Source organism: Cantharellus anzutake (assembly GCF_015039405.1).
Source record: "Cantharellus anzutake strain C23 chromosome Unknown EI90scaffold_53, whole genome shotgun sequence".
Lineage (NCBI taxonomy): Eukaryota > Fungi > Basidiomycota > Agaricomycetes > Cantharellales > Hydnaceae > Cantharellus > Cantharellus anzutake.
The window spans coordinates 167893-193517 of NW_024067003.1; the positions used below are offsets into that span (position 1 = coordinate 167893).

General features: G+C 51.2%; 5 protein-coding genes across 5 annotated transcripts; 3 read left to right on the plus strand and 2 right to left on the minus strand.

The window, feature by feature from the left end:
• Positions 1-1678: 1678 nt before the first annotated feature.
• On the plus strand, positions 1679-3136 carry EI90DRAFT_3128881 (uncharacterized protein; the record flags this gene model as incomplete). The annotated part of the gene is made up of 6 exons (XM_039064144.1): positions 1679-1732; positions 1807-1932; positions 1986-2557; positions 2611-2901; positions 2960-3065; positions 3122-3136. 6 exons carry the CDS (start codon positions 1679-1681, stop codon positions 3134-3136), a joined length of 1164 nt encoding a protein of 387 aa, XP_038912209.1.
• A 5095-nt stretch (positions 3137-8231) lies between these two features.
• Positions 8232-9413, minus strand: EI90DRAFT_3156999 (uncharacterized protein; the record flags this gene model as incomplete). The annotated part of the gene is made up of 2 exons (XM_039066086.1): positions 8232-8764; positions 9008-9413. The coding sequence occupies 2 exons, from the start codon at positions 9411-9413 to the stop codon at positions 8232-8234; spliced, it is 939 nt and encodes a 312-aa protein (XP_038912210.1).
• Positions 9414-15292: 5879 nt separating this feature from the next.
• EI90DRAFT_3019113 (uncharacterized protein) lies at positions 15293-15985 on the plus strand (the record flags this gene model as incomplete). The annotated part of the gene is made up of 3 exons (XM_039057310.1): positions 15293-15474; positions 15658-15772; positions 15794-15985. The coding sequence occupies 3 exons, from the start codon at positions 15293-15295 to the stop codon at positions 15983-15985; spliced, it is 489 nt and encodes a 162-aa protein (XP_038912211.1).
• A 416-nt stretch (positions 15986-16401) lies between these two features.
• Positions 16402-17148, minus strand: EI90DRAFT_3019114 (uncharacterized protein; the record flags this gene model as incomplete). Its single annotated transcript, XM_039057311.1, has 2 exons — positions 16402-16621; positions 16676-17148. 2 exons carry the CDS (start codon positions 17146-17148, stop codon positions 16402-16404), a joined length of 693 nt encoding a protein of 230 aa, XP_038912212.1.
• A 416-nt stretch (positions 17149-17564) lies between these two features.
• EI90DRAFT_3019115 (uncharacterized protein) lies at positions 17565-18637 on the plus strand (the record flags this gene model as incomplete). The annotated part of the gene is made up of 5 exons (XM_039057312.1): positions 17565-17789; positions 17850-17948; positions 18063-18126; positions 18223-18405; positions 18528-18637. The coding sequence occupies 5 exons, from the start codon at positions 17565-17567 to the stop codon at positions 18635-18637; spliced, it is 681 nt and encodes a 226-aa protein (XP_038912213.1).
• Positions 18638-25625: the final 6988 nt, after the last annotated feature.

A 25625-nucleotide genomic window follows, 5' to 3' on the forward strand; every position in this document is an offset into this window, starting at 1 on the left:
TATAACTCTGCGGCATCTTCCAGACTTGCCATGCACATTCTAGGACTACGATTCGGTACAGTCTGGTTTCGCCCATCCTTACTTTACCGTTGGTGTTCATTATCTTGGTTAGTGGGGCGGCCATTATGTGTGAGGTGTTTAGGTCGTTAGGCCATTCTATTTTCCGGCGATCGCATATCGCCTTGGCTGTGGACCAAACCCAGGCGCCGTGATTGAGGGGACATTCAAAGAGTATGTGTGTCATTGATTCTGTTTGTTGGCACCCATTGCATTCACCGCGGTGTTCGAAGCCTAGGATTTTATTCCAGTAGTCGCCGATCCTGAGGCAGTTATGGGTTAGTTTCCATACAAAGTTGCGGATTTCGGGGGAGACATCTTTACGGTTTTTCCCTAGGTTCTCCCAGATCTTGTTTTGTGTGGGGGAGTCATTGTTCATACTCGCCAGGGTCGTTTGGATTTTGGTGATGTTGTTAAGCGTTGCTATTTTCCGTACCGGGTTTTTCGCTAATCTGGTTCTGCATATTAGTCTTGTTGCTGTGGACTGTTTTAGGGAAATTAGGCGGGCGCCGCTCGGTATGTGGGGGAGGGGGGGCATTACAGGTGGGAGGGGGTCGGGAGCCAGTTGTGCTCCTATTGCGGCGAGGTTGTCCGCTTCTTCGTTTCCACGGATCCCAGCATGGCCTTTTAGCCATTCGAATGTGGTAGGGGTGAGTCTGGATCTTAATGCGCTTACTGTTAGTTTGGTGATGTATTGATTCTTGGCATAGGCGTAGTCTGAGTCTTCTAAGGATTCGAGGTTGTCGCAGAGGGTGCTGATGCACCATTGTGAGTCGGCCTTGATGTGGAGGTTGGATGACGGGGGTACGGATATCGCGGCATGGTGTATGGCCAGCATTTCGGCTGTATTATTAGATTGTGGGAGACGGGGGTTAATTCTTTTGCTGGTATTTCGGGGGTTGTTTGGGCCGTACCACACTCCGAAGCCGGCTGTGGCGTTTGTGTTCCCGTTTAGGGAGCAGGATCCGTCCGTATATGCTATCTCGTCGTTAGGTTGCAGGAGATGGGGGGTGGGGGTGATTGGGAGTTCTGGGGGGGGTCTGCCGAATACCCTATAGTGGTGGTCGAGTGGCGTGCAGGAACTGGGGGCCGGGTGGAAGATTTTAATGGCCATTGGGTCCCCGGCTGTGTGTTGTCTGGCCGTTTCTCTGGGATTGCGGTCCGGTTGGGAGAGGAGGTGTGAGTCGCTGTAGGGGTTGTAGTGGAGGTCAAGGTTCGTGGATATTTTTGTCGCCATTTGGTAACAAGCGCGTCCATCAGTTATTGGTTATAACATTCCTTTATTACTATTTCCTTCACTATTGTAACTTACAATATGTACATTACCTTTAGCTTCACACTTCTAGGTAATACAATTCACTCATATTGGCTGAGCTGAGCTTCACGCTTCTAGTCCAACTCGGAGACCAATTGTCGCTCATCAACACAAGATATGACAAATGTATGGTTTGAACTTGTGACCAAGATATTTGGATCCATAAGCCAGCCATAATCGGACTGAATGACGTAGCACCCACGGCTATATGGCTAGCGTGCTGTTCTCCAACACAGTGCACGTTGTGTAACACCTAGACTCGGTGCTCTTGTACTGTATCCCCATCCTCACCGTGTTTTCTTCCAGATGTCTCTTCAGCGCGAGAGTACCCCTATCCCTGATGCACCGGAAACCACCACGGTATATCGCTGTGCCTTGTGTGCAGTATCCCCATGATCATTGTGTTTCTCTTTCTTGACTACCGTTGCATGCAGGCGTCTCTTCTCGAAGGCGACTACTCCATTGAAAATTTCCCCCCCGCTATTTTAAATCTGGTCATCCAGGATGCTCAAATCCACGCTGATGTCGTAAACGCTGGGCATGTGGTGGGCACACAGCTGGTTTGTGGATCGATTTTGCTTGTTTTTCACAATAGTGACATGTCGACAAATAGCAAACAGAAGACCAGGGTCTAATGAAAAACCATTGGTACTGGCGCGGAAAGCTCTCGGTTGGAGGCGTGCTTGGCCAAGTCCAACTGGGCTTTAACTTCCAGAGTTTTGCTTCGAATCAAGGTCAATACGGAGGCAGCAGCCGCGTCGGCCATTCCGACTCCGACCATGCCCCCAGCGTCAGTGGTGGTGGCAGCGTCTACAGCGACTTTGGGAGCCAAGGGAAGCCGCCCCTTGTTGAGGAAGGTGTCGAGGTCGCCATGGCCATATGTGGCATTGAAAGTGAGGAGACGAGGGTCGGCAGTGACAAAGACGACCTATCCCCGGAAACGGTTGCCCTGATTGATGACTGGATCATCAATCAACCGTCTGAGGGCGCACCTGCCCTTGGCATTTTTGAGATAAGGCTCCGCCCTCGCACGGATGCATCATACAGCACCTGCCACTCCTTCTCCTTCAACCTCAAGGCTGGCACTACCGTTGGCGACCTCATCCACTCCATCAGATCACGTCCCATGCAGCCCTTCCTGTTCCGCAAGATTAATGGCGCCTTCTTCGGCTGCCGAGATGGAATGTACACTTTTTTCTATAAGTTTTTACTACCCGTGTCACTAAATTGGTTTGCAGGTTTCAGGTGGCATCCGCTTGGATGGATGAGGGGTGGATGGTGGACCCCCCTATATGCCTGGAGAGTCCATTCCAACACCTTTTCTACCTACTTGGGTGGCGTTACTCGAAGCTTACCATGGACCCGAACCCAAACACCAGCAACGGCATCGACGACAATGATGGCCCGGCACAGTCATGGACCTTGCAACGCGCGCAAGGTGACTCCATCAGAGCCACATTCAACCCCATTGACCGTGCCATATGGCCCAATGGATTCGTGCACCGCCCCCACCCTCTGCTTCAGTACAAGTAACCAGCCAGCCAGCCTGCTGTCGCCTTCCTGCCAAATTGGTGTGCACGTCACCAGCACCGTCCGATATGTCTGTACGACGACGTTGCCACTCAGGAATATCACGTATATAAGGGAGGAATTCTTAGACTTTCCTCCCTCAGAACTCTTATTCGAGTCTGAAGTGAGAACTATTTCTCAGTATTTTGCCTTATAACGCATATATAATTCTTGTCGCAGTCTAACGCGACATAGGTATTTACAATACAGAACTCTTATTCGAGTCTGAGTCTAACGCGACATAGTCTTAATTCTAATAGGTTATGAGCCTAGACATGGCCGCTACCACTTCCACCGATACTTCTTCCAAAAGTCTTTACAGCATAGAAAAGCTAAAAAATGACGGTCGTAACTATCGTATGTGGTCCGTGCGTTGCCAGATGGTCCTCAAAGATCGAGGACTTTGGGGAGGTGTCAACCCTCATTCATTATCCTCCATCCGTCCTTCCACTCATAATCCACCTACTCCTAATCTTGGTGAAGATTACGCGAAAACACTCAATCCTGCTGCTATAGAGTGGGATAAGAAGAATGACGCTGCGCTAACACAGATAGGACTTACTCTTGACGACACACCTCTTTCCCTTGTTGATAAACATGACTGTGCAAAGATAATGTGGGTCGACCTAGCAAAACGATATAATGGGGCTAGTGCACTGGATGCGGCGAGAATAATGACTCAACTTCATCAATTCCAACTGGACGACTCCAAACTCTTGGAACCTCAACTGATCCAGATGCATGATTTACGAGACCGACTGGCGACCCTTGGCGACACTTACACCGATACTAAGTTTGCAATGATTGTCTCGGAAGCGTTACCGGAGTCGTATGACACACTCAAGGCGATAACCCTTGCCGACATTGACAACACATCGAAAATATCTTGCGAGAAACTTATAGCGCAGATCCTTGGCGAGGAAAAACGAAAATCCAAGTCGAAGTCGTCCACCGTTCTCATTGCCAAACCCGGGAAAGCCTCTGATAAAAACTCCAGTAAGTCCGATGGAAAGAAACCTAACAAGGAACGTCCGCGCTGCACGAATCCAAACTGCAAGCGCAAACTCGGACACACCTTTGAGCGGTGTTGGGCTGAAGGGGGAGGATCGGAGGGACAGCGTCCACCTAAGGCGGACGAAGGACAGAGTTCATCGAAGGGGACCAAGAGGAAAGATGATGTCCTCATAGCGGAGGGGCGTGCGGCTGTTGCAGAGAGCGATCGCGCACGGGTGACTGGATGGGTTGTGGGTTCTGGAGCGTCATCTCATATCTGCGCGAATCGACACTGGTTCTCAACATACTCACCTCTTCACCCTCCCCGTCCCATCTACTTAGGTGACAAGCACGCTCTCTTTGCTACTGGCCAGGGGCAAATCGAGGTCGTCCTGAACAATGGAACTGACGATCGCCACGTCATCATCAGTAATGTACTCTACTGTCCCAAGATCGGCACTAACCTCCTATCCGTAACACACTTTTGACATCCGTTGGAGCTCAAGTACAGTTCTCCACCAATAATTGCCGAATTCTCAACCCAAATAACGAACTACTCAGTATCGCCAAAGCTTCTGGCGGTCTCTACCGATTGCCTTGCATCGTGGCCGGATTGGAATCCGCTTTCATCACCAAATCCCTTGGGGACAGGAATGTCGATACTGCGCTGGTTGTTAGAACAACAACAGCGACGGCATCTCTCGATGTCTGGCACGCCCGCTTAGGACACATCTCGACACAGTCAATACTGAAGATGGTCCGTAGCGGGATGGCCACGGGTATGGAAGTAGTTGGAGATGGGAAGGGAGGTTCAATCTACTGCGAAGAATGCGAGGCCTCAGGACACACACGTTCCCCCATTCCCAAACAGACACTCACCCGTTCAAACGAAGTTCTTGGACGCGTGTTCTCCGATGTTTGCGAAGTCCAGACTGTGACTCGCGAAGGATATCGGTACTTCATCACCTTTGTTGACGACCACTCCCGATACCTAACCGTCTACCCGATCAAAAAGAAAAGTGACGCACTTGAAACGTTCAAGACCTTCTTGGCCCAAGCTGAACGGCAATCGGGCAGGAAGTTAACAGTCTTGCGCACTGAAGGAGGTGGTGAGTATTTCTCAAATGAATTCTCACATTACCTCAGGGAGATTGGTATTGTCCACGAGAAAACGAATCCCAATACTCCACAAGAAAATGGCGTCGCCGAGAGAGTCAACCGAACCCTCGTTACGATGACGATCGCCATGCTCGAAAGCGTGAAGTCGCATGTGGGTCGAACAGCTTGGCCTTATGCACTCCGACATGCCGCGCTCATTAAAAACATCGTTCCCCACTTCGCACTCCCCGATGGCATCTCTCCACACGAACTCTGGACGGGAAATAAGCCGTCAGTCTCCACCATACGTACCTTCGGCTGCAAAGCCCACCTTGGACACCCAGTGGGCGAAGCCTCGTTAGGTGGATTATTTGTATAACTTTCGTTGGCCCCTAATAGGCCAAACCCGGCCTGTATCAGACTCGAACCCTGTTGGAGGAACCGTGTGCTAGGGGAGGCCGGACGAGTTTTCCGTACAGCCACATTCCCACATCCGAGCGAGGAACTCGCCCGGACAGCCACATTCCCGCGGTAGCGTGACTACTTGGTCACAACACCTTTTTTCTTCTTACTTATTTTGGTCACTTCGGACTTATCTGCGAAGACCACAAACTATATTCAATCTTTTCCTTTTCCCTCAGTTCTCGCGCATATTGCTTGAGACTGAACTTTCTTTCATTTCTTATATCATTGTATATTACCTTACAGCTATTGGCACTAGGTAATACATTAGTTCTCGCGCATATTGCTTGAGATTGAGCTATTGGCACTAGAGCAAGCGGTTATTCCGTTAAACCCAGCCGTCTCTGCTCCGTGGACACGCAAAATGTTAGAAAATAATGAAGTCTCCTTTGTATTACGATTCAAAAGTCACGTTCTCTGGACAAATCTGCACCGCATTAATCAATAAATAATATTGTCAATACAAATAACAAGTCACATGTAACAGGGCTAATCTCCAATCATCTACTCCGAAAACCAGCACCGCGACACTTCGCTACGACGACTGGCACACTATGGCAGTGGCGATGCTCTCCGGCAAAACCCAAAACAACTCTTGGATCTCAAAAAGGAATCTCTTAGAAGCACCGAACCCCCCCCTCACTCCTACACCATCTTCCACACCATGGACTCGCCCACAGATCATGCAATGAATGTAATTAGTTGCATGTTACCTAATGGGTTCACCCTTATGTCTTTTCTATCAACAATCTTGACCTCCCGGGGCTTTGGTGATAAATTACGAGAAATTCAGGTCCAGATTCTCAATCCTAAGCCTGAGCTTGGCACAGCGATTGTCAGAGACTGGATCCTTCACTGAAGCGATTTACATGGAAGAAATACAAGTACTTATGAAAAAGGGGAGTGGGCTTCACATGAATGCCACCCACCTTCACCTGGCACAGCTTGAAGATGGAAGAATTAGCACACTGAAGTCATTATTCGAATCAAAGGCACCAGCAACTTGGGCCCTGATCAACCACTTACTTACTGTGGAAAGCAAAACATGGGCAAGGCAATGGGCAAAGCCGGCACCTCTGAGTGCTGAGATGGGCAGTAGGAAAAATGGGGACAATGAAAAAGGTGTAGGTTTTCCCTGTCCCTGTTGCTGCTGTTGATACTAAATTCTGCTTTGGCTTGCGAAGCAGAAACTCTGTGATCTCAGCTTGGAACCAGCAAGCACGTCGGTTCCAAGCTACTTCACTTTTAATCCTTATATGTTCAGCGGATGGTGTCCCAGCATTCATTGCATGATCTGTGGGCGAGTCCATGGTGTGGAAGATGGTGAAGGAGTGAGGGGGGGGTTTGGCGCTTCTAAGAGATTCCTTTTTGAGATCCAAGAGTTGTTTCGGGTTTTGCTGGAGAGCATAGCCACTGCCATAGTGTGCCAGTTGTTGTAGCGAAGTGTTGTGGTGCTGGTTTTCAGAGTAGATGATCAGAGATGAACACTTTAGCCCCGTTATATGTAACTTGTTATTTGTATTGACAATATTATTTATTGATTAATGCGGTGCAGATTTGTCCAGAGAACGTGACTTTTGAATCATAATACAAAGGAGACTTCATTATTTTCTAACATTTTGCACATCCAGGGAGCGGAGATGGCTGGGTTCAAGTTTGGGCCTGTATATACAGTTGTATATCTACTTGTATATACAAGCCTGCGAATTAACTTTAGCCGCCACCGCCCCTACTTACAGTTTGTGTGGAGTGGTACTGTGATATTGAACGGAAATGAGATTGCACAAACAGAGTAGCATTGCGATGAAGACATGTGAGAGTATGTACAAATGATATCAAGACAACCATTAGTGTGATATGGAGTATGTGTTAGAGACCAGAAGCGAGACGAAGGAGATGTCTCCGTGGCTGAGGGCTTTGGCCTCAGCGACTCAGACCAGGAGCGCTGTGCCTAGTTACATGTCTGTGCCCTAATTTACTTACTGGCAGTGAGAACTAAAAGGGGGGTCAACTCTAGTCGATTTTATCACTAGGGTGTAACCTATCTACAAGTTATGTATATATAGTTACAGCGAGGGCAGGCCCATGAATGATGGGACCAAGTGGAGCGGAGCTAATGGAGTTAAACGTTAGCTAACTGAATATTACTGATGAGTTGGGTTATGGGGTTAGTGGAGTGGCAGGCTATAACCCAGAAATGGAAAGGAGGGATAGGCCCAAAGGTAGACTTACAGGGCAAACAAGTGAATTGCCCAGCGGGGGTGGGAGTGTGCTACCGGATGTTGGAGCTGTCTGGAGGCCTTCAGGGTTCTGTACTTAGGGAGGTGTAGGTAATATATTGAATTGAGGGGGTGGTGACCATTGAGGGAGTCAGAGGTGATTGTGGAATACGGGGGCTCCAAGGTAGTGACAAAGGAGTGGAGGTAGTCTGGAAGGATCAGAGGTAGTGGAGGATGATGGCCATAGATGGATATGACAGTATGAGTGCAATTGTATATACAAATGAAGCGATGACATTAAGATAATGAGATAAATGTTAGCATGAGGGGAAAGCTTGCAAAAATATTGTACAAATGGAATGATTATAAGAAGCTTACGTGTTCATATGATTAAAGTTGAAGAAAGTCTGTGATTGTCATGGATCAGCTGTCGGGACACTGGGAGACATACCTGGCACCTCCATACCCATCATAGGTGGGAAATGGTGTTGGTGAGGGATGAATGGGTAGCTGAAAGGCTAAATTGCTGGGGTTGAAACCAGTCCATATGGCATGCCATGAAAAGTACTGGTAGGCTGGCTGTTTGAGGGGTCAGGGAGAGATGCAAAGATATCGGGATTGTGGATGGACATGGGAGGGAACCCCACAAGTCCAGCATTGCTAGGCAATGGTTCTTCTGCCACTAGAGTCAAGACACTGGTAGAAGAGACTTGGCAATCTTCCTGGGGAGCAAAAGATTCACTGTTTGCAGACCCAGCAAAGCGGTCACATTCGGACCCCACCCTATGATGCTTGGCCACCTTCTTTCCATCCTCACAATCCTCTACAAGAGTTACAGCTTTTTGAGTGTGCTTCGGCTTTTGCAAAAACACACCTGCATTACTGGATGACAATATGGCCTCCTCATTAACAGCAACAACAATAATGTCGCTTCCAGAAGGCCTTGACTGTATGGAAAGCTTAGGTTGATTATTGGCTCCAGTGCAGGAAGTCCACAGCATCTCCCAGGTGTCCATCTTTTTCTGCAAGTATTCCCCCAAAAAAACATGTGCTAGTGGGAGGTTGTCATGCCAATTCACAAGCTATTTCCCCTGCCGGATCAAATGAGCAATGAACTGGTTCCACTGGAAGTTCTTTTTGAAGGGCATGCTGGCTTGCTCCATGATCTGGCATAAGTATTCCTGGCATTTGGACCTTAATTTGTCCCACCCCATGGCTTCTGTAGCCGGTGCATCAACACCTGAAATTATACTGTGTAGCTCAGGGATAAATGTAGTCTCCTTGCTGAGCTTACTAGTGATAAATTGGTGCAGATGTGGTGAATTGGACTCGAAGGTGCCCATGTCGGAAGCAGCCTTATGGGATGGAAGAATCATCATGGCCATGTGAATGCCAGTGAAATGTGCTGCAACAGAATCCTGCTTCCAGCTCTTGACAATCTGCTTTATCACCCCCCCCTGGTCCTTGGCATCATCTTGGATCATTGAAATGCTATCCCGCTTCTTTGTGTCCTGAAGTTGGATCAATTCTTGCACCTTACCCTGCCAGCCCTGGCTGCCCTTTCCACCATGATCCTGAGTAAGCTTGTTATAGTTGGGCCGAGCAATGTTCTGAATGTACTGGTCATAACACATGCTGGAATCTGGATTGGGGTTGAGTTTGAGGTATGCGTTCCTGTTAGAACTGGGTGTCACGGCCATGCATTCCAGCCCGTTCCCTGCCCATCCCGATGCCACCTGAGCCCGTTACCGCTATGCGAGCATGAGCATGAGCCCCGACCTCAGCCCTATCCTCCCTGAGGACTCCCTGCTCACTCCCCCACTTGCCCCTAGGCTCCCCTGCACCCGGCTGACTCCCCCACAGCTGCACCAACCTCCCCACCCTGAGTCTGCCTCCAGCACCATGCCCAGCGTGACTCCTCTACCCCGCCCACTTGGCCCCTACAGTGCCGCTACCATTCCCATGCCCGACTCCAGCCCAACTCCAGCACCGCTATGATACCATCGCTGCTATCACAGCCCTACACTCCTTCCTTTATTTATCTGTTATTGTTTGTTTTGACCCTCGGTCATTGCTGGCCGCTATGCAGCCAACCCCGCTCCTTATTCTTGTTTGCTTCCGGACCCTTCAGCCTTTGGCCCAGGTCTGCTTCCATTCATTCCTTCCTCCTATATATATCCTGTATGATACTTTATTGTACCTTAGCTCTAATATTGATGTGACCACGACCCCTAAGTCCTGACCCCAACAAGGCAACCCCAGTAAGTCTGAAATGAGGGCCAAGAGACAGCTAGGGGGCACAGCACTCCCTTTAGAGTTGCTGAGGCCAAATGCCCTACCCTTGGGCCTTGTCTGAGGCATCACAGCCATTGCGGCCAATAGCGGCCCGCATCGGTGACCTTCGGTGCCGACTCCGGATCAGTGTCTAACACTGGGTGAGGGTGGATGATTCTGGAGGGGAACCAGAGACTTAGCAAGGAGGGACCTTGGCCTCAGTGACTCAAGTGGAGCGCTGTGCCATTGCTGTTTGTCCATTTGGTCCTTAATTTCATAGGAGGCGAGCAGGAAGTCTCTAGGGGGCATTTCAGGTTGATTTTAGACTAAAGGCTTAAAACAAGTATGTACAAGTGCCAATATATATAATGGAGAGGGCGAAAGCACAAGGAACAAAGGGGTTGGGTTGGATCCGAATCGGAATGAAGGCATCCGAACAGGAACAAAGGGGTGACAGAAGCGGAGCGGTACCGAAGGTCATAAGGCAGAACCTGTGGTACATCCGAAAGGAGGTAAGGAGGGCAAAGCCCAGAGGGGCAGGAGGACGAGGGGAAGTGGGGATGATGACTAACTGGCTAGAATGGGAAGAAGCAGCAGTCCAAATAGGGATGATGGGAAAATGCGAGAGACAAGTGGCGAAAGAGCTGAAGATGATCCATGGAGCTTGGAGGTTACGGAGGCAGGGTTGAAAGTCTGAGGAATATTGGCAATGGTGTTTATGTAGTATGAGGTCACCAATGCAATGGACTAAGGCCAAGGTGGAGTCAAAGTCCAAGGTAGGAGCTATGACTGAGTCTTGGAGCAAAGGTACGAGGGGTGTCCGAGTACGAAGTACGAGACAGCGGTGGAAGGTCATAACTTGGTGGGGGATCGGTGGAAGAGGGCCAGAGGGAAGAGAGAGGAAGAGGAAGGAGGAAAGGTGTCAGTGTCAGGGCACACCCGCCTGACCCAGGTCCACCCGGACCCACCCAGCCACACCACACCCGCTCCCCATTGTCTATCCCCCTCCCCCCTCCTTCCTCCCTCTCCTCCCCTTTCTTTTCCCTCTTCTTTCCCCTTTCTTTATTTCATTCTTCTCATCTTCCCCTTCCTGTTTATTTCTTTCTATCTACACGGACCACCTTCCTTTGTATTGATGTACTATTGACCCGTCCGGCCCACACACCCCGGACGGCTTCCTGCTGTGCCCAGCACACGCACATGCAGCGGACGCTCTTGGGATCCCCCACGGGGACACCCGGATGCCTGCGGCTGCCTCCGAGGATGATGTGGCACCCGTCATGTGACTCAAGCCGCATGTACATAAATGTACCTGAAGTGGGAACCGAAGAAGTAACCTTCTTCTCACATTCTCCACTTCAGGTAAGTAGTATAGTTTTCCCCTTTAATAATAATAACACATTCTCCACTTCAGTCTGAGTGGCCAGGGACCACTGTCCCGGATCGGGCCCACCAGTATGCACACCCGCTCCACACCCCGCGACGGCCTCAGTGCTGGATATTACCCCCGGGCCCTCTCGACCCCGGACGTGTCCCTGACAGTCAGGTCTGAAGGTGAGTATCGGAGCGGACAGGAGAAGAGTAGGAGGATGATGGAAGGGTGGAGGAGGGAGCGGAGGAGTGGGAGGAGGAGTAGGAGGAGGGTGGCAAGAGGAGTGGTGTTTGGTCCGAGGTGGGTATCGGAGTGGACAGAGGAGTGGAGGTGGTCATGGGAGGTGAGAGGAGGTGTGGTGTCAGGACTGAAGGTGAACATCGGAACAGACAGCGGTAGGGTAGGACTCCGGAGGTGGTGAAGAAGGAGGTCCAGGAGTCGGGTCGGGATCGGATATGCATGGATATGACAGTGGTGAAGCACCAGAGTTGGATGGAGCTCCTCAGAATGTAGCTGGAGTCGCAGCTGTGACCGTTCACACAATGGTTACGTGCATGCCAGGACCAAGGAGTAGAGAGGCCCCAAAGTTCAAGGGGAAGAAGGTGAAAAAGTTTTTGTATGAATTCGAGTTGCAGGCGAGGAGCGCGTGCCTATCGGAAGTGCAAAAGTGCAAGTATATTGTCTCATACTGCATGGAAAGCGTATGTGCACCAGGCTCTCATCTCATACATGCCATGGCAGAAGTCTGCAAGAATGAGAGGATCAGGGTTATGGCCTGTTTGTTGGGGACAGAAGGGATAAAGGGATGCAAATTGATGGGATGGGAAGACCAGGAAGGCCCAAAGGGGACAATATGAATACAACATGCAAGGTGGTTTCAGGCCAAGTGTTACAGGAATGGGTTCCGGGGAACCCAACCTGAGCCGTTCTGCTCATGGACAGAGGTGGCTGCGTAGCCATTGAAGGGAGAGCAGGAGGAGATCTGAGACCGGGTGTACTAACGGTAACTTGGCACTCCGAGGAGCGTACCGGCAGCGGGTATAATGGGGGCTCCTTGAGGGAGCCATCTAACAGTTGGCTAGCGGTGACTTGGCACTCATGTGAGCGTACCGGTAGCGTGGGTAGTTGGCACTCCTTGAGGGAGTAGCCCAGTGGTTGTCTATCAGTTACTTGGCACTCAAGGGAGTGTACCGGTAGCGGGATTTGTTGGGACAGGCAGGTTGGTTGACCAGTGCATGGTAGTGAGTGACTGTGGGAATTTGGGCATGCGGGTACGTGGCCAGGCATCCTGGGGCTGCCTGGGTCACTTCCCCTCCCAAGAAGGGAGGAAGGGTTGTAGGACCCAGTAGGGTACTACAGGAAGGATAGGAATGGGAGCTCAACCACCCAGTGGGGGGGTGGGAGCGGGAAGAGTGAGGTCCGGTGTCTGAGCACTCACTGGGCCATTGAGGTTTTCTCACAGATTGTAAGAATATGGACCAAGTCAGATGTTACAGAGAAGGCTTCCAGTGGTGGCACAATGGTGTGGCAGTTACAATCATGGTACAAGGTTTTGTGGGTTATGTATTAGATAAGGAAAAGACATTTTTCAGCATCTGCCTTACACATCATATGACTTCTAACTATCTAATATAAAAGTCATAATGGTCAAGGGAAGTCCCTTGAAACTCAACAAATCCCCCAGCCAGCACCAAAACCCGGTGGGAAAGCTTGGCATGGGGTTTGATGGAGAAGTAAAATGGGGAAGGTCCTGGGTCCATCTGCTTGCAACCACAGACCATAAGATTCTAGCCTATATCTATAACATCGCCCCCCAGACTCTTATGGGCCAGTGTGAAAGTCCAAAGGGGCAAGGTGGTAACAACAGGCTGGCACTCTGAACTCTGGATTGTGGAGTAGACTCCAATCCCTTCTCTGAGGACCTGACAGACAGCTGGGTCCTTAGGGTTGAGTGGATGTGTGTGAAACCTTAAATTCAAGAACCGGTAGGTCTCATCCTGGGAAGGGAACTTGAATATGGTGTGGGTGTGAACCTCTAATGAAGTTGGCCCGATTGTGAGGTGGACAAATCTAGACATGCTGGGATTGACATGGAATATAGCAAGATAGGCATGTCTGATCAAACAGCCGCTGAGCCAGTGGGTCGGTCTAACAGCTGCCACATTACATCTCGAGGGTCCAGCCATTCTAGTGAGCACTCCGGCAATGAGCAGGATGGATATGTGTACTGTGCAGAGGAAGTATTGGGCATGCATAATAGCATTGATGGTGAAGCCGGACATAAGTGCATTGGCTTGAGTGTGGACCATGACGGTGTGTATAATTTGTTCTCCCTGAACAATGAGGCAAGGAGGTGCATGACGTTGTCTCCTGGCTGGGCCCAGACACAACATGTGGGTGGGTCTTGCCACTTGGGAAGTACCTTCTGTACTGCTAGTCACATAATATTCCAGACAATACAGGGATTGTGTCTAATCTAGCCACAACACCCCTCAGTGAGGCAGTGGATGACCCATGGACTCGCATTGGAAATAGACGTTAGCGACAAAGTTGCACTGTCCCAGGTTGGGGCAGTCTGGCAGCTGGCCAGATGTCTACCAAGAACAACCTGGACATCGTGAGGGCGTGTCAGAGACCAGACTCGAGACGAAGGAATGTCTCCGTAACGGAGGGCTTTGGCCTCAGCGACTTCTGCCAAGAGTGCTGTGCCTAGTGACACGTCCGTGCCCTAACTTACTGACTGGCAATTAGAACCTAGGGGGGTAACTCTAGTTGATTTTTCTACTGGGGCGTAACCTATGTACAAGTGGGAGATATATATATGGTTACAGCGGAGATGGTTCCGCAATTGGCGGAGCTGAACGGAGCGGAGCTAACAGGGTTAAAACATTAGCCGACTGAATATTACCGACGAGTCGGTTTGCAGGGTTAGCGGAAAGGCAGGCGTTAACCCAGAAACGGAAAGGAGGGATAGGCCTGAAGGTGGGCTCTGCAGGGCAGGCGAGTGTATTGCCCAGCGGAGGCGGGGGTGCGCTAGTGGACGTCGGAGCTGTCCGGAAGTCTTTGGGGCTCCATACATAGGTAATAAATTGAAATGAGGGGGTGGTGGCCATCGAGGGGTATCGAGAGGTTTGCGGAATACGGGGGGCTCCGAGGTTGGTGAGAGAGGAGCGGAGTAGAACGGAGGGAATGGAGGGACCGGAAGTCGATGGCCGGGGATGGATATGACAGGGCGTCATGGTGTATGACCTGTAAGTTGGATAACTGATGCTCGAGTGGACTTCGGACTTCATCCAAAATGGAAACCGTCCATTGCTCAAACTAGGACAGTTCCCGCTTCTGTGTTTTGGGCGGCTATCGTGTCGTCATTGTTGCTCCAAGGCCTTCCAGACCTACTGGGGGCCGGTATAGATCTTGTGTAGGCTCATCATTCGAAATGTGCCTCGAGCGACCTGGCTTCAGGTTGCATGCACTGAGAACCACAAGAAATTGTAAGCTCTCTTCTGTTGGTGGTCACACCTTCAGTGGATTGGATCCTCAAGTAAGGGAAGTCCCCTCCACCCTGTATTTGCTCCTGCGTGCCTGTGAACTGAAGTCAACCATAGAACCATCGATATGTGGGCAAGGACACAGATGGGTACGTATACATGCCAATGCGCTGCAAGACCATATCAGAGACCTGCGATCTTGTTCCAGGTTCGACATCGAGCTTGTTTGAGCATGCTATTTGTCCACAGGTACCATATCTCGACCAGGCAACCAAGCAGTGGTGGGAATGCAGTGATACAGTCTGGTGCCGAGGGGTGGCAGACAGCATCGATGTGAGCAGGCGATCTCCTCTCGGCGAACGACTCAGAGTATATGGGGGGGGGGGGGTCCTGCTGAAGCGAGCAGCCATGCTGGTTTCCATGGGTGCATTTGACAGCGCTCTCTATGGGTGGTGAATGTGACAAGGGTGTGCACGGGTTCAAGATTGAGTGCTGTGACGGTGTATGTGTCCTTCCCAGTCGATATCCTATCCCATGTAATGGCATGCAAACAAGTCTCTCTGTGTGCATCAACTCTGGCAGGAGCGGAAAGTTTGAAGGGTCCGACCTTGGATTGCACGTCATCAGGTCCGTTTGACAGATCAATGGGTATCAAAAGAGTATCGGGCAACCTGGTGGGAAGGGACAATCTGCTATCGAAACTAGCATGCACAAAGTCATGAGGGTATGAGACTGCCCAGTTCAAGTGATGTGGCAATGACCAGGTTAGGCGCTAAGATATGCATACGGTACAATTTGTGGTGGGATTAGCCTCCGTTGGGAGGTGATGATTGATGGTGTGGGACTTGATGAGTCTGGTCGTAATTGGGACCGTGACGCGAGAGCATTTGATGCAAAGAAAGGCGGAAATTGCATGACTGCTGATGTCAGTTGCAGGTACCAATAGCTCCCCCCTCGCGACCAGAGGCATGGAGACCACCAGGCAGTTGAGAAATGTAGCTGGCGACTTCTGGCGCATCTTGGCTGCATGCCGAGGTTCAACTCAGTCCCAGCCCCTGATGCTACCCAGCGAATTTCGATCAGCCATGGCAGCTTTCAGGGGTCAGGAATGAGCGCAGAGATAGAACATGAAAGGTAATTATGACAGGAATTTCGAACCAAACATTAGTAAATAAGTTCGCTGGGCCGCATGTGTCCCTCCCTTTGTGCAGCAACCCAATATGGGAGCTGAGGTGGAGACTGGGAGTCTCAGCGGTGGCTTGGAAGGGAAGAGGGAGAGGCTAGTTTGTTTAATACGTTTGATCCCGAGTTGGATCTCTCATCCTTTGTATTCAATGGGTGCAATGATAAGGTGTCGTTCCTGGGAGCCTGGTTATTGTCAGGGCACGCCCCGCCCGACCCCGCTCCGCACCGCCACACCCTCTTCCTTTCTCCTTTCTCCTTTCCTCCTTTCTCCCTTTCCTTCTCTCTCTCTCTCTCACATGGACCACCTTTCCCGCTCTTCAATGTATCACCGGCGTACATGCCTATTTCCCCTCCTGTACCTTACCACCCCTACATCGCCGCCACTGCCGTCGCCGCACTTGCCCCGCATTTACAGCGAGCCCTCTTGGGATCTCCCGCGGAGACACCCGGAGAGCCGTGGCTGTGTGCAGGGGTGATGTGGCGCTCCCCACGTGACTGATCCCGCATGTATATAATACTGGCTGGAGTGGGAACCGAAGAAGCAGCCTTCTTCTCATATTCCCACTTCAGGCAAGTAGTGTAGTCCCCCCTTTTAATAATAACTCATATTCCCACTTCAGACTAAGTGGTCGGGGATGCTCACCCCGCGACGAGATCGCCACTATGCACGGCCGCTATCCCTCTCACCGAGTCCCGCGCGCAGGGACCTCGCCGCTTTCGGAGCTGTCCCTGACAGTTATTGGACTTTGATGGCTCGACTTCTCTCCACCCACACTGGGCCGACGTAACTAAACTGAGGGTGAGTGTGCAAGGACACAGGAGGGTTGTGGGTTTGGGAGTTGGTCTAGATGGACCAACCATACGGTGTGATGCTGGGAAGACAGGATGGGCCAGGTTGGGAAGCGAGTTTTCTCGTTTAATCAGGTAATGGAACCATCCCGGAGGGTGCAGCAAGACGATTGGATTTGACTGGTCTGACGACGTGACTGTGGACTCAGGAGCAGTTGAGGACACAGAGATAGACAGGCAGTTGGCCTGTAAGGGGTACCATTGCGAGCCTCTGGGAGGAGTCAAGACGATGGTTCCTGTTACAAAAATGGGGCCGGAAGCGCCCATTTTTGTCTGTTCTGGCGCAGGAATAGGAAAGGGGGTTGGACATAGGGGTTTACAGGTGGTTTCACAGATGGTTTAACATGTTGTTGAACAGGTAGTGTGGCAGCGGGTTTTTGTTGATTAATGATTGGTTAAACTTAATTACTATACAAATCATGTGACACAGAACCCATAAGAGTCTAAAATGGGAAAGTCCCATTTCCATAACAGTTCCTCTACCGAGGTTCAGGAACAGGATTCTATTGTTGTCAATCTCATAATGCCATATAGATACTCTTGGCCTCGAGTTCACACAGCTCCATGCGGCACGTAATTTGCCAGGCTCAGGACCACCTGAAACCACCAACGGGGTATAGAAGCTCTTCCCGGGTTTGTCCTTAGTTGGGCCCGGCAAGTAACTAACCACGGTTGCAGTCTGGATGAGAGCCTGTACTGCCGTGAGGATCACCTTCAGCTGGGCACAAGAGATCTTCAGACAGCAGAGCTTGGCAGGTGGACGTGCTGCGTTTGATGACCACCACGATATCTTGGAGGTGTGGCATGCCATATCCGGCAGGTACAACACCTCACGAGGGTGGTGCCACGGTGGCGCTCGTATCATACCTGTCATTTCCAAGCATAATGTCATGGCATATATCCTTTTGGTAGGTCGAGTTGTGTCCTGGACAGTTGTGCCTGGAGTAGCTCTGTCCGCGACAACTCAGGTTCTGACTGTGTCTGCACTTGTGAATGGACCTGCTCAGAGAAATGTTGCACAGGAACGATCAAAGTGTCTGACAGATCAAACAAGGGTGGCGGTTCATGTGCGTGATGGATCATAGTACCCGCCGATTCTAGAGGACAGCTGATTGGTACCACCAGTGGATTCGACTGATCGTGCAAGGATGACTTGATTGTATATTGTGCTGAACTGACAGGTGGCATTACCAATGGTGAACAAACCACAGATAGGCCATACGAATGCACCTGCTCGAGAAGGTGGTGCATGATATCATCTGGCGGATCTGAGTGGACATGCAAAGGAGTTCTCTCAAACACCTGACACATTGTCTTGGTGGAATACACCGGCATCGGTAGATGGACTACCGGCAAACAACATAGCCCATGCAGATATGCTGAATCAAGAAGTTGACAAGCGGGAACGACTGGAGGATCCAACCGGTCATGGGAGGATGCCAACCCGATTGCCTGGTACACCGAATTGGTGGAGCGAGTTGCAATTGTTGAACGTGTTGCTACTGAGTGGTGTGATGACTGCAAGTGAGCTGACTCGAGAGAGGAGTGCGTAACAACAATCTGAGAACCTGTGCGAGTGGACAAAAGGGTTGGTTCGACCACTTGGCCAGACGGACAGACATGATTCATTGTGATCGACCATCCAGCCCTGACTGTAAGACACAGAGGGCATGAGCACTCGGGCTTGAGGGAACTAGACGAAAGAGCAACTGGGTGGTCCATCTGGGCAAGTGGAAACGTCGGTTCTGCCACATAACGCATCGAGCTAATGGTGTGCGTTGTGCTTGTTAGTTCACCTGCCCCTGAATGACCTGGCACATGCAGACGTGCCAGCTTGATAAGACGGCAAGAAGAATCGGCTAGAGGGTCCAGCTGGAGGGACACTTTGGTAAACAGATGGTCCACCAATGAGCTGTCAGGCTCAAGCAGGCATGCTGACTCGAAGGGACGGCACAATTCCTCAGTCAAAGAAACTGGTTGGGCCAGCAAAGACAACGGCTCGCTGTCCCAATTGTCGATGGGCGAGGTAATGGGGAGATGGCAGCCCTTGACATAAGAGATGGGGCATAGCCACATTAACGTCATAATCCAGGTTCTGCCCAGATGGGAGTTAGTCGTGTAGATTCCACAGCTGGGATCCTCATCAAGTGCCAGGGCATTAATGAGGATGATTGTCCTTCCTTCGACCTGAGTGTAATGGTGGCCAGGACAGAGGCAGTATGCGCCAGTGCCAATGGATCGTGTGTCCCTTTGACGCTCTGGACTAATGGGGTGCATTATGATCAATGAGTGTACTGCCGCTGAACAATGCAGCGCGTGCCAGCATGCCAACATGAGTGAGGGAAGCAAAAGGGCGGCTGGATGGTTCGATTGGTTAGATGAGGACATCAGTTTACGATTCCAAGTGTTGATGAGCAAGGTAATTGGAGGACAACCGCTAGGGTCGTAGCCAAGCCTCATCGGTACCATTGTTCTCTCAGAATGGCTTGATGCAGACCCGTGAAAAACCCCATTCCTATGCCCAATCTGAGTTCCACCTGGCATGAAGTTAGACATGCAGATTTTGTGGCCGGGACCTTTGTTGAGAACCGGATCACCTGCAAGAATGTTGGGCTGCCCTTCAACCTGAGTAGGTTGATGTGCTGGACTGTATGGTCCATTTGGGCATGTCAGCTTGAGTGGTTGACACACAGGAATGGCAGGAAAATCCAACTGGTCATGCTGTCATATCCATACAATCCTGACCTCTGCTCCGGGCTCCTGGAACTCCGAACTCCGACTTCTGGAGCCCTACTTCCCTTCTGTCACTTTCTCCTTGCCGACTCCCAAGAGGTTATCCCACCTCCGGCTTGGACACCACCTTCGGTCCGACTCCGGAACATTCCAGGTCCGACCCCAACCTCAACACCTTCCAGATGAGTATGCAAAACCTATGCTCCCGACTCCGGACCTCCACTCCGGAATCCCGTTCACATCTCTGTCTCCGGAACCTCCGGTCTTAGCTCCAACCTCGGACTTTGACCCCACCTCCGCTTATACCCATTGTATTGGTTAGCTCATTCCATTTAATTATGTTTGCCAATATTCTGGAGTTTAACTTCCGAGTTCGGACTTTCCGGACTTATGTCGGACCTTGCAACTATTGCATTGCTCCATTCAGTTCTGCTATTCTCCCTCATTCCTATTTGGGCTGCTGCTTACTTTCTATTCAGTCAGCTAGCCATTCCCCACTCCCAACCTCCTTCCTTCCTCCTTGGGCCATGGCCCTTCATTCCTCCTTTGAGAAACACCATTGAGTCAAACCCTTGACCCTCGGTGTTGTTCCTCTTTCCATCTCCCTTTGTCTCCTTTCATCCTACCCTTGCTCCTTTTGATTCTGGACCCCTCCTTATATACAATGTACCTAGTAACTGGTAACCTCAGTCCGAAATCGACATGAATTCCCCCCAAGAGACTTTCCCTCTGCTAGATCCGAAATTAGGGACCTCTAGGACAACCAGCAATGGCACAGCGCTCCACATGAGTTGCTGAGGCCGAGGTCCTTCCACGCTAAGTCTCTGATTCCACTCCGGAGTCGTCCGAATCTGCCCGGTTCTAACACATGCGATGATATCAATCTGATCTCAAAGTGCGCTGGATTGATGAAGCATGTCATGGTTGGTGTATATGCTGATGACGACATCGGTTCAGACACTTGGCCCACTGAACTGATGGGACCCATCTTAATCAGCAAACCAGCCATGACTGTTTGACGTGGTTCATGGGAGTGTTCTGACTCATATAGGTGATGTGGAGGATCCACCTGGGGATCCGGCCAGATAGGTGAAGACAACCGTTCATGGGTCCAATCAAAGGGTGAGATGGTTAGGGAATGAATGTCCTTAGCTTCCGCTCGCCACATTAGTGTCATGACCTGAGTTCTGCCCAGCTGGGGGTCGGATGCACTGACTTTGTGGCTGAGAGTTTTGTCGCAAGCCTGAACACCACGGCTGACCGAGGATGCGGTCACTTGACATGTCGAAACAATAGGGTTCGTTACAATCACCAATCCAGCGCTAGCTGGATGATACAGGTCATACCAGTGCCTCAGCTCTCGGGGACGATGTGAATAAGCTGCTGGGAGGCCCGATAGAACTGGCGAGAGTATTGAGCTAGAAAGGGGTCTCACACTTGATGGGTCATCAACTAAGGAGTCTGGATGGAAGAATTCCATGATTGACATGTAGACCCTCACTGGGCTATACAGCTCGAGTGTGTGCACTGACTTGGGAGTTCGATGCAGATTGGCAATCCAGGGAACCGGTTGGGCCTGAGGTAATGTTGAACTGATGGCATGATGTGCTATGCTAGCATGATGTGTCATGCCTGATGGAGAGGCTGTGTCTAAGCAGGGCAGTGACCCATCTGAATATAACAACTCTGGTGATTGCCATGAAAAACCAACAGAGAGCTTCTTGGTGGGCAAGATGACAACCAGGTGGTCGAGCACACGTGAGTGCAATGGTTCAAAAGGGCGAAGTGAAAGAGTGACCGATGGGTCCGGCTGGCCATTCAGGAGTATGGGATTGCCTATGCGGCTCTTTGTGCTAATCGCGAGTGTGGTGCTCGATGGACAGACCACCTCTGACAGATGTAGTGCAGGCAAGTGCTCTGAGTTGTGAGGATGATGTAGAGATGCAATCAGAGTTTTCGTTTGGGCAGGCGGTGACGTCTCGTTGGCTGGGTAACGCATCGACTTGACGATGCACGTTGCAACCAGTGACAAACCGGTGGAGACTGGTCTGCCTGGTTTGTTTGATCCCGGGTGACATGAGCAAACAGCTACACGATCCGAATGAACAGGCAAAGGTGCCGGTTCAGCCTTACAACTTGTCAAACTGATGGAGTTTGTTATACTTGACAGACAAGTCACGCTTGAATGAGGTTGTTCAGACAGGCGTGCTGGGTCCAGTGAGCATTGCAAAGGGGCAGCTATGTAACCCGATTGACATGGTAAGGCTGATGATTCGACCTTGTGACATGTAGCACTGAGGGAGTGTGTTGCGATTGACAGACAACCAGTAGCCAAACAAGTGTCAGGGATGGCTCGAGGAAGGCGGAGGTGGCGGCGTAGCGCTCAGCGCTAGCGGCCTGGACAGCGGTGGGGTGGTGAGACCATATAGTGGGCAGCCCTCACTCAGGCTTATGTCCCTGTGTGGCTTCTTAGGCTGAAGCGGGAAATGTATTGTTATTAGGGTGGGAAGCTAGACTAAACTAGGGTACTTGCCTGAAGCGGGAAATGAGAAGAAGGTTACTTCTTTGGTCCTGCTTCGGCTTAGTTTATATACATGTGTGAATGGGTCACGTGGAGGTGCCACATCACCCCCGGATGAAGCCGGGTTACCATGGGTGGCTCCATGGTCAATCCCGAGTGTTGGAGGGGAAATACAAGTAGGGGTGTGCTGTCATATCCACCCCCGGCCATCGACTTCCGGTCCCTCCGATCCCTCTGGTCTACCTCCACTCCTTCTTCACTAACCTTGGAGCTCCTGTATTCCACAATCCCCTCGGTACCCCTCGATGGTCACCACCCCCTCCTTTCAATTTATTACCTATGCCTCCCTAAGTACGGAGCCCCAAAGACTTCCGGACAGCTCCGACGTCTGCTAGCGCACTCCCGCCTCCGTTGGGCAATACACTCGCCTGCCCTGCAGAGCCTACCTTCAGGCCTATCCCTCCTTTCCGTTTCTGGGTTATCGCCTGCCTTTCCATTAACCCTGTAACCCAACTCGTCGGTAATATTCAGTCGGCTAATGTTTAACCCCGTTAGCTCTGCTCTGCCATTTGTGGACCCATCTTCGCTGTAACTATATACTTGTACATAGGTTACACTTCAGTAATAAAATCGACTAGAGTTTACCCCCTTCAGTTCTGGTTGCCAGTTAGTAAGTTAGGGCATGGATGTGTTACTTGGCACAGGCCTCCTGGCATAAGTCGCTGAGGCCGAAGCCCTCTGCCACAGAGACTTTCCCTTGTCTCAACCTGGTCTCTGACATGTGCAGCACATCCGTGCTACAAGTGTAGGAAAGAAAGAGAGGTCGTCTGTATAAAGATAGAAGAGCAGAAGAAGGAAAGAAGAGAGAATGAGAGGATGAGACAAAGGAAAAGAGGTGGCAGCGGCGGCGGCAGTGGCAGCGTGCCCTGACATCACCCCCCTCTTAAGCCACTTCACCTTGAAGTGGCTAGAGGGTTCCCTCGTTCTCTCCCGGGGGCGTCTGGGTGCGCTCTGTGGAACTCCTTGATCTGGTCGCGTGCATTGGCCAGGTTGTCAAGGGGGAGCCATTCATTCTCGGAGTTTGGCCAGCCTGTGAACTTTACCAAATACCAGAGCTTCCTGCAGTGCCAGTGGGAGTCGAGGACCTTCTCAACTTCGTACTCTTCCCCCCTGTCTATGATTTTGGGGCCTGGGTGAGGGTCGGTGGGTCGTTCGGTGATCTCATCTGGGCGGTGGGGTCGGACATTCGTTACTGACACCACTGGGTGGACTCCCTTTTGCCGTGCTGTAAGTTGGAGCTTGACGGCGGCAGGGGATACAACCTTGAGAATTTTAAAGGGGCCCATCCATTTGTGATCTAGCTTTTTGGTTGGGCGGTCCGTGGTGTAGTTTTGGGTGCTGAGCCAGACTTGGTCACCCTCTTTGTACTCAGGCGCCGCTTCCCGATTCTGGTCATAGTAGCGGGCCATCTCCTCTGCTGCATGCTCGAGCGCCGCTTTCGCCTCCTCTTGCATTTTCATCATCCTTGAGGTGAATGCATCTGCAGCTTCGACTTCTGATGTGCACGTGGGTTCTGTCCCCATTCTGGGGTGCTGGCCAGTGTCGAGCTCGAAGGGGGTGCGGCGGGTGGATGCATGGATGCGGTTGTTATGGGAGAACTCCGCTAGTGGGAGCCAATCTGCCCAGTCGTCTTGGTGGTGGTTGACAAACACTCGGAGGTATGCTTCTATCTCTTGGTTTACCCGCTCTGTCTGTCCATCTGTCTGTGGGTGGTAGGGCATCGAGGGGGTCAGTTTGACTGCTAGCAGGGCTGCCAGTTCTTTGGAGAACTGGGAGACGAAGGCGCTCCCTCTGTCGCTGAGAATTTCCTCGGGGAGGCCATGATGCTTCCAGACATGTTCAAGGAAAAGTCGGGCGATTCCTGCCGAGTCCACCGTCGTGACTGTGGGGATTGTATGGATGCGCTTGGAGAGGCAATCTACTACAACCAGGATGGCATTGTAACCTTTTGACTCGGGGAGCTCTCCGATCATGTCTACAGAGATTACCTGCCAGCGGTGGGTGGGGATCTTGTTCGGCATGAGTTTCCCCACCTTCTGTGAAGGGAATGATTTGACCCAGTTGCAGGCGTCACACCCCGCTACGTAGCGGCCCATGTACTCTGCCATCCAGGGCCACCAGTAGTCACGGGAGACGAGTTCCAGGGTTTTCCATCGCCCTGGGTGCCCCGTCGCCCGCGCGTTATGGTGTAGCCACACCAGGTCATGGCGGAGTTGCATGTCTTTCGGGACATACACCTTTCCTCGGTAGAGGACCAGCTCTCCATCTTTGCTCCATTCATCTGACCTGAGCATCCCATCTCCTAATTCCTTTCACCACTTTCTCGTTGCAGTCCTTCACCACGCGTATCCTCTCCAGGATGGTCATCTCTTCTCCCTCCACTGTGATGGCCTCAGTCGTGTGGGCTTCGAACCACTCTGGCTGCAGGAGGGTCAAGCTTTCATTGTCGTCCTTCCCTTTCGGGTGGTCGGCATGGTGTGAGAGGGCGTCCGGTTTCCCCATGAGCTTCCCTGGGCGGTGGATGAGGGTGAAGTGGAAACGGGATAGGAAGAGTGACCATCATGCTTGGCGGCAATTCAGCCACTGTGCAGTGCAGAAATAGCCCAAGTTACAGTGGTTGGTGTAGATATCGACCTTCCTTCTGCGAAGTGACGCCACTCCTCTAGTGCTCGGACTATCGCGAGCATTTCCTTATCGTAGATTTCATAGTTTCGTTCTACCTCGGTGAAGCTTTTGGACATGAAGGCTACGGGGTCGAATTCGCCATCGGCTTGGAGCTGGGACAGGACAGTGCCGGTGGCGAAGTTGGAGGCATTGCACTTGAGTTTGTAGCGGCCACTGTCAGTGGGGAAGGTGAGGATGGGGGTGGAGGTGACGGCTTTCTTAAGGGCATTGAAGGCGTTTTCTTCGCTCTCCCCCCATTCCCAGACCTTCGCTTTGCAGGTTAGCACATGGAGCAGGCATGCTGTCTCGGAGAAGTCTTTGATGAAGCGGCGATAGAAGTTTATGAAGCCTAAGGACTGCACTTCTTTCACCTTCGTTGGTGTCGGCCAGTCAAGGACTCCTTGGATTTTCACCGGGTCCATGGCCACATTACCTTCGGAGATGACAAGTCCGAGGTACTCGATGTGGCATCGCTTGAACTTGCACTTCTCTGGTTTGAGGAAGAGTTTCCTCTTCCGCAGTGTTCCCAGCACTTCCCACACGACCTTCCGGTGTTCCTCTAGGGTGGGCGTGAAGATCAAGATGTCGTCCATATAACAGATGACAACTTCTCAGTCAATGAAATCCCAAAGAATGTTGTTCATCATGGTTTGGAAGGTTGCTGGGGAGTTGCACAGTCCAAAGAACATTACCATGGGTTCAAACAGGCCTCGGTTGGTCGCGAACGCTGCCTTCCACTCATCGCCGTCTTTGATCCGCACGTTGT